Consider the following 8,672-nt stretch of genomic DNA (forward strand, 5'->3'; position numbering starts at 1 on the left):
TGATGATTCTCGGTTCTCTGGCCGGTTCGGGTCAGAACCGTAATTTGTCGGTTTGACCCGGTAAACCCGTGACACAATATACATCATATACGAGTGATACGAAATATGGTGTATACATATATGTATTTAAGTAAAATCTGTTCTTCAATTTGTATCGGTGTTTGTATAAACATAAAGAGGATAATACAAACCTTGAATGAATTTTTTATCATGGTGTGGAAAGCCTTTTAAATATTAAAAGGGGTTTACGAAAGAGAAAAATGAAGAGCTTGTATATTATCATTGTAGACAGAGATAGATATGATGTTGTGTTAACCACTTTGATGAGTTTATGGAAGAAGATGAAGGTGTGGGTGATGATATTTTATATCATAAGGATAACTATACTAATGTCAATGGAAAAGTTAAAAAAATGTGATGATATTTAATATTTAATATTCAATATGACTTTTTAGTATGAGAAAATAACCTCAATACCCAATTTCTTACAAAAAAATATCAATTTACCCAAAAAATTTTGAATTTTTACAAAATACCCATAAGAATCGCAATAAATTTCAAGAATCGCAATGAGATTCAGAAGATCGCAATGAGATTCTTAAAATCGCAACAAGATCATTATAATCGCAACGAGATACTATATAATCACAATACGATTATACTAAGTCGCTATGCGATTATCTTAAATCGCATAAAGAATATATAATCGCGTAGAGATTATAATAATCGCGTAAAGATTATAACAATCACGTAAAGATTATATGTATCGCAATATCCAAACCCAATATTGACCGACCCTTATCCAAACCCGACATTCACCCCTTTTCTAACCTAAATCTTATTTTGTTCCCCCCAAATTGTACCAGGCGACACCCACTCCTCCATTCACCACCCACCCTTCATCCTACGGCGGTAGGTCGTGGCAAACCATCACCAGCCACTACTCCCTCTCTATGTCTCTGTATTATATGTGCTTCCACCACCACGCCCCCCTTCTCTCCACCGTTATGGATAATCAAGAACCTAGGGTTTGTTCTCTTATCTTTTATTTTCAGTTTAGATGTTTTCTTTTATGTATAATTGGTTGTTTCTTGTTATTTGATGTACATAATGGTATCTATATCAATTGTGTATCATCTGATGTTTTACCATGGATCGTATGGTCTATAGATTAAGATAAGGTACACAAGGTCAAGTTGAATGACATACAATATTGGTTTATTATTTATGAACTTAAATTGTCTTAACAATGGCAAAGTATGATATTACTCGATTCGGTCCACGGTCCTATGAAATCAAGCAAGTATGATAATACTCGGTCTGGTCCATGTTTAAACCGACAAAACCCGTAACCTTCTATGATGTTACAAATTTAAGTCTACGCTTGATTCCAACTTCCTTTTATATAGATATATTCCTTTTATTTAGCCTTAATTAGCATACAAATTTAAGATATAAACGACTACACGTTCTTTCTTTTTTCCTTTTTTTTAGCAAATATAACCGTCATATACGTAATTTACTAATTAATTAGCATGGACCTGCATTTTGTATCAAAATGATGGCACCGTCTGTACTCGGGTACTCACTTAGATAGGAGGTACCAGTTTGCAAATTTTAATTGTATGCAACGTTGATGTTAGCATGTAGCGGACCTGCATTTTGCAGATCAACCTATGAACATTCTCATCAAAAGGATAACTTAGTAGTTTGTACAGAGATGAATTACAAGTTTAGTTTAATATTTTACTGTTGTAGTCATGTGTATGTGTATGTCGTTATGCATCATGTAGGTTTAGAATATATGGATTACAAAAAGGAGAATAGACAATGACAATAGTCCAGTACAAAGTAGTAATCTAGTATGACATAACATAACAAGTGAAATACAAATGAATGAATCATGAATAGGTCAAAGCAAACGCAAAAACGTGAAATTCAACTTTGCTGAAAATCAAGTCTTTTTCAGTTAACATATATTTGCACAAGGTTAAAAGTTTGTTAGGATTAATTCATATATGCACATCAGATCAACTCCAAGGAATAGTGTATACCTCAATTTGAGTAAGTAACGCCTTTCCATATGTCTCACAATTCCTAATACTTATATTTTGTAGGAATATTTTTCGGCAACCGTAACTATGAAGAATAATTTAAGGGTATTCAAAAACATCAAAGAGAAACTTACGCCTACCCAGAAAAAGTTGTTTGACACTACGTGTTTCGGACCATGGTTGCAAGTGCAACACCTAAATGGAGATCCTTTGTTGTGTCATTTAATTTTGCAAGGCATGATAGATGATGTACCACCCAAGGAATTGGCATGGCACCCTTATGTGGTTTCATTTTCCTCCGGCATATACTCGTTTTGGCCGTGAAGAGTTTTGTCTCGTCACAGGTCTACGATTTGGACGACATGACACATTTAGTTTTTACACCAAACATACCCCCAAAGCATTATGGCCTGAGAAAGTTTTTACTAACTTAGGAGATGTTAAAAAAGTGAAAGTCATTGATTTGAAAAGATCATTCGACAAACTTGATTTTAAAAAGATGAATGACATTGATGTTGTCCGGCTATGCCTTTTGTATGCTGTTGATGTTGGTTTTCTTGGAAGACAAGACTCTTAGCCTATTTCTAAGGATTTGTTATTGTTGGCGGAGAATCTAGATGCATGGAACTTGTTTCCATGGGGCTCATATATATGGGAAGTTACTCGGAAACAATTATCCACGGCTATCGTCAAGCGTCCGCATGTGCATCAAAATGGAGTCAAATACACTTTGTCAGGATTTGTTTGGGCGTTTAAGGTATGAAATATAGCATTTTTATAGTAATTTAGAGTTATGTATGCATTATATAAAACACATCTTTTTGAAAAAATAATTATGTATACATATCATATTTTAGATATGGATACTTGAGGCATTTCCTAGTATGCGTTCTTTTACTGTGAAGATATCATCCGTAGACATTCCAAGGGCTATTACTTGGAGGAGGAAGAAACTATTGAATTGGACTGAGTTAGTAACCCACGGGACGATCATTGGTGTAAGTGACAAATATTTATATACTTTCATTTTATATGTAATTGACAAATTTTATTTAAAAAAAAGTTAGTTAGTTTATCTTGTTTGTATTAATAGGATGCAAATATCCCGTTGCAAACATTGACACCCACCGAGGCCGAGGCTGCCACCGATTGGTGGCAAGCCAACCGACGTTTTTTCGATGGGATGGATGATGAAGATTTAGAGGTAGTTCAAAATGGAGATTGTGCTTTAGATGACTCCCCACAACGACACTGCGAGAAATCACCTTATCGGGACAGTTCTCATTTTCGTGAAGATCAATCACCTCAAAAGTGCCATTTTCCATCGTCTCCAAGAAAAAAGCCGCGTATACATTTATCTCCTTGTTCTCCTCCTTTTCAGAATGATTCTGCCACTGTTCAGGAGTTAAATACTCTATGAGATGAAATGAAAGAACTCCGTGATATTGTTTCGCCCTTGCAAAAGGAGGTGCTCCTGCTAAGAGAAAAAGTTGCATCCTTGCAAGAAGAGGTGCGAGTTTTACACGCCGAGGTAAGATTGTTTAATTAGTTTCAACATAATGTTTCTTTTGACATCTACTTATCTTAATTTATTTATTTGTAGAGGCCCGATGATATTTTGCATGATGATAACTATTATTCTGAGCCTGACCAGCCATCTGCACTAGGTGTAAGACGAGGTTCACGTGTCAGACATCTTGGAACTGCCTACAAGTCTCCTTACACGGCTCCTGGTCCAAGACCATATCAGCCTAATCCGCCTTCTCTTATTGTTCAGGCTATTCATACACCGGTTATTAGCAAACTTGTACCTCAGAAGAAAACAAGAAGCAAATCTCTTGTTGATAAACAACCTCAGAAGAAAAAAAGTAGCAAATGTCTTGTTGATAAACAACCTGAGAATAAACCTAATCCGTCTCCTCCTATCGTTGAGGAGGGTGAGGCTACTCATGCACAAGCTCCTGTTAGCATGCCTCTGCAACACCAGAAGAAGAAAAAACTCAAGAGTCTTATTGATAAACCACCCATGGTGAAACCTATGTTGGACCTAATGTGGCTTTCATATAAGTTACCTCCCAGTACCATTCCTCCCAAGTGCAAACTCCCAGCCACAGTTAAGGATAATTCCGCTTGGGCTACGACTGCAGTTGATTTTTACCTTCATGAGCGGGGCCAGGGGTGCTATGTGGATCTATGCCGAATCAAAAAAACATATTTGCTTCTTGAGCGGTCTTGGTGGGGTATTTTATTAGGGGTCAAAAGCAATGGCTATCTTGAGGATTGGGTAAGAATTAATTTCTAATTATATTAATTGTTTGTTTTAGTTTGTTATATCAACTAATATGTTTCTTATATATAAAATAGCATGTTGATGCATGGATGAAAAAACTGGTGATTATGCGGAAACGTGGGAATTATGGGGAAGTGGAAGAGAGGCGATCGACTATCATGCCTTCATCTTTTAGTAAAGTTGAATTGGAGATGCTGTCACGTAGCTCATATCAATATGATAATGGAGAAAATGGGATTCATCCTAAATGGTGGGAAATTGACAAGGTTAGTGTTTATTGATATATAGGTATCTTTTTCATTTTCTACATATTATTTTTGTATAAGGTTATCATACATTTAATATGGCAGGTGTATATCCCCATCTGCTCACATAATCACTGGTTTCTTGTTGAGCTTCGACTCCCGTCATTGGAGGCGGTGGCATATGATAGCATGTTTAAGTACATATCTAATGGTGTATTGGAGAATTTATGTACTAGATGGACAAATCTTCTCCCTAAGTTCTTAGATAATCTTTCATATTGGAAAAGATCTGGAAACAAGAAGCCCAAAGAGTTTAAGTTTACAATCCATAAAATTGAGACAGCGCCACAACAAGCAAAAATAACAAGAGGAGATTGTGGTGTATCTGTATGTATGTAGATGGAAAGGGTCGCGAAAGACATGGATTTTAATCTTCCGGGATATTTAGATAAAGAAGCATTTGGACTGTTTTACCGACATTATATGGCTCGAGAGATATATGCAAGGCGTGTCCTAGAAGAAGACCAATAGAGCAACACGGAAGACATCATCTATAAGGTACATTGGTGAGGTTTTCTGTTTACACAGCCTGTTTTAATCTATTTACAGGGCCTGATTTAGCTAGTTTTGCCCTCTTTTTTTTTGGTAGCATATAGGCAGTTTACGAGCACTTTTTTGGTGGTTTTGGACAGCAAGTAGGCTGATTTGTTGACCTAGTTTTGGCATGTTCTTTTGGCAGTATATAGGCTGTTTTTTGAGAAGTTTTTTGGTGGTTTCGGACAGCAAGTAGGCTGATTTTTTGAGCAGCTTCTGGTGGTTGCAGCACTGTTAGATAGGCTAGGTAATTTGAGCAGTTTTTTGGTGGTTTCCAACAGGTTTATACTCATAAGTGTTTTTGACGGTTTTTTTGCTTGTCCAGGACAGGTCTTAATCTACTATAGTGGCTGCACATAGATGATGGTGTATGATGAAGTTAGAGACTTTCAGAATGGTGAAAGCGGTGAAAGCGTAGATGTTACATGAATATGTATTAGTTTTAGAGTTTCAATGTGCTTGCTATAAACTCATTACTTGCAATGTTTACCCATTTTTTTTTTGTCTAAGCTCTGTACAGTTTCAATTATGGATGAATTGATGAAAGAGACCAAGTTTGCATACTAAGTTTTGTTAAAAATAAAGATCCATTTAAACTAAACATAACAGAAAGCATACATGACCAAACGATAACAAAGTAACTTCAACTTAATACAAGGTTTGCATCTAGAAATCACCTAAGTTAATAGTCCCAAAAGGCGATGAATGTGATTTTGATTTTGATTGTGATGTAACTTTCCCTTTACTTGGCACCCGTTGAGCTTTTGATGAAGATGATGAACCATATTGTGTTGGTGGATGAAAAGATGTTTGTGATGGCATGGGTGCTCCACAGGTTATCCTTGTATGACCATGTTCCTTGCAACGACTACATGTCACTTTCTTTTTCTCCTCACCCTTAGAAGGTATACGGTCACGGTTTTTGGGTTGGCCAGGTAGCCTTTTGTCCATGACTGGTGGCAAAACTGTTTGTAAGTCATCCGGTATCTCCCATTCAGAGGGATAACATTTGGCTCTCCAAGCTTGAGAACATGAGATACTAATCTTGAACCGAGCATTTATGTCAGTCATAATTTCATAACCTCGATATACCCTACCATTCACAAACATCAACTCGGCTAAAAATCCACATAACACCTTTTTGTTTGCCTGTCTATGGTGAGGATAAACTTGGGTTCGTGAACAAGTATGTTTATCAATAAAAGTCCTAACCTGAAACATTTCACAATCTTTTATCCTCTTTTGCAACCATATGCCATGTACAGTTTTTGTCGTGCCTACACTTTGTTTCAAAACGATGTTTGTCTGATTTATCAACAACTAGTTGATAACCATCTTCCACACACTTCGTATATAGGGCTATCTTCAAATCTTCCTTCGTATCAAAACAATCATCTTTCTTGATACGAATAACTTTTGTGTAACAATCAATAGGTATCTTTACTAACTCTTCTTCAGGTATTGGAAGTAACTCTGGCATATTCCATTTATAATCTCGTGGCTCTTTCTCAACAATCCGACGTTTAGTGTCATGAACTTTCTTTTTCTTCTTCTTCTTCAAAGTTATACGAATTATAGAATGGGTGTTCAGCTATCTCTTTCTCTTTCACCACCATATCTTCCTCATCACTAACATCAACAGGCATTGTTATATCAAAATTATCTTCAAGATCCGAGTATTGACTAAGATCGACATCATCAAAATCAACAGACATTGTTTCTTCTACTTTACTTTTACCCCAAACTTGATCCGAGTTATCTTCAAAATCAACATATTCACTAAGATCAAAACCAAAGTGATCACTACTCACATTTTTATCTGTTGGCTCATCATCATCTAAGTCTTCTATTCGAAAACTTGAATTTGGGCCTGTAAATTGATTGAAGTTTGGATTATCAAGGAATAGCTGTGGATTTTGATATTGTGTAAAATATTGAAAAGGTTGGATACTATGAGTTGTATGTGTTTGAAAATGTGGTGGAACGAAAAATTGTTGGTGATTTAATTGTGATGGAATCATGAAATTTTGATGCAAATATGTATCTTGTTGTACATTGTGATCTCCATAAACGGGGGTTGAAGAACTAACTTGATTACTTTCGGTTCCTGACCCGAATTCACTATTTTTAGGTGCAACAACATACAATGTAGCAAGATCTCTTGAAACATTAATATAGGCCATGAATCCATCAACATCTTCGTTGTCGTTTAACAAATAAACTTTGTCTTCTTTCAAATGAGATAGCCTAAATCCACTTTGAGGCTCCAAACTCAACTTTTTGGCAACACGTAACATTAAACCTTTATAAGTTAACTTTCTAAATGATAGTTTTAGTGACACATTGATAGACAATGGTGTATACTAGAAACAACCATTAATATTCTCCCAAGATCCTCCATAACATAGATCCACCCAAACACTTTCAACATTAGATGATTTCATTATAGAGGATTAAGTGAAAATGGATATTAAGTAATAGAAAATTCAAAAATTGAGAGAGAAAATGAAATTTATTGATAGAATCATGTTGTTAGATAGGATAAAGTGAAAATGGATGTTCTGGTAACTTTAGGTAGGTGCATGGTCATAGAATCTCGCAAGAAATCTAATCTTAAGTGGATAAGATCGCAATAAAAACTAAGAATCGCAATGAAAAACCAATAATCGCAATGAGAACTAAGAATCGCAATGAGAACCAATAATCGCATAAAGAATCAAGAATCGCATAAAGAACCTGTGATCTCATAAAGAACCTGTGATCTCGTAAAGAACATAAGATCGCATAAAGAACATATGATCGCATAGAGAACTTGTGATCGCATAAAGAACATGTGATCTCATAAAGAACCTGTGATCTCGTAAAAAACATAAGATTGCATAAAGAACATATGCTCGCATAGAGAACATGTGATCGCATAAAGAACTTGCGATTATGAGAATCTCATTGTGATTATGTGTCTCTCATTGCAATTATACAAAATCTTGTTGCGATTCTCACTATCTTATTGCGATCTTCTGAATCTCATTGCGATTCTTGAAATTTATTGCGATTCTTATGGGTATTTTGTGAAAATCCAAAAAAGTTTGGGTAAATTGATATTTTTTTGTAAGAAATTGGATATTGTGGCTATTTTCTCTTTTAGTATAGCCATTCCATTATACAGCTGGAGAGATAAGGTTCCCTAATATTTGATTTATTTTTCTGGGAAAGGTAATATTTAATTTATTATATTTATGATATAAAGACAAAGGACCATCACTATCATCACCTAAACCTTACGCCTTTTTCTTCTTTATATACCATTTCATACTTTAACATTAGTTTCACTTTCACACACATCTACAAATATATGTTTACATCTAACCAGGAGATAAAAGAAGAACACATAAATCCACTAAACTAAGAAACAAAAAGGAAATTTCATATCATCGTTCTCATGCTTTCATCTTCATCTTTCTTCTCTTTTTCATGCCTATATGACAGCAG

At 35.4% G+C, this 8,672-nt stretch overlaps 1 protein-coding gene across 3 annotated transcripts; it reads left to right on the forward strand.

Annotated features, from left to right (window-relative positions):
* Positions 1 to 818: 818 nt before the first annotated feature.
* Positions 819 to 5,589, forward strand: LOC122607394. Of its 3 annotated transcripts, none has more exons than XM_043780360.1 (9): positions 819 to 1,028; positions 2,118 to 2,811; positions 2,912 to 3,052; positions 3,148 to 3,585; positions 3,658 to 4,338; positions 4,419 to 4,610; positions 4,695 to 5,155; positions 5,329 to 5,430; positions 5,509 to 5,589. In XM_043780360.1, exons 4-7 carry the CDS (start codon positions 3,481 to 3,483, stop codon positions 4,986 to 4,988), a joined length of 1,272 nt encoding a protein of 423 aa, XP_043636295.1. In that variant the 5' UTR covers positions 819 to 1,028; positions 2,118 to 2,811; positions 2,912 to 3,052; positions 3,148 to 3,480; the 3' UTR covers positions 4,989 to 5,155; positions 5,329 to 5,430; positions 5,509 to 5,589. The 3 variants fall into 3 exon arrangements, with proteins under 3 accessions (XP_043636295.1, XP_043636293.1, XP_043636294.1); XM_043780358.1 differs by having other exon boundaries at positions 4,695 to 5,147; XM_043780359.1 differs by having other exon boundaries at positions 4,695 to 5,147; positions 5,514 to 5,589.
* The last annotated feature ends 3,083 nt before the right edge of the window (positions 5,590 to 8,672 follow it).

The sequence above is a fragment of the Erigeron canadensis genome, chromosome 7 (assembly GCF_010389155.1).
Source record: "Erigeron canadensis isolate Cc75 chromosome 7, C_canadensis_v1, whole genome shotgun sequence".
Taxonomy (NCBI): Eukaryota; Viridiplantae; Streptophyta; class Magnoliopsida; order Asterales; family Asteraceae; genus Erigeron; species Erigeron canadensis.

Coding starts and splice junctions, on each gene's coding strand:
- LOC122607394 (XM_043780360.1), top strand. CDS start 3,481: ATGAAAGAACTCCGTGATATTGTTTCGCCCTTGCAAAAGGAGGTGCTC. Junction 4,339..4,418: donor ATGGCTATCTTGAGGATTGG/GTAAGAATTAAT, acceptor TATATAAAATAG/CATGTTGATGCATGGATGAA. Junction 4,611..4,694: donor AATGGTGGGAAATTGACAAG/GTTAGTGTTTAT, acceptor TTAATATGGCAG/GTGTATATCCCCATCTGCTC.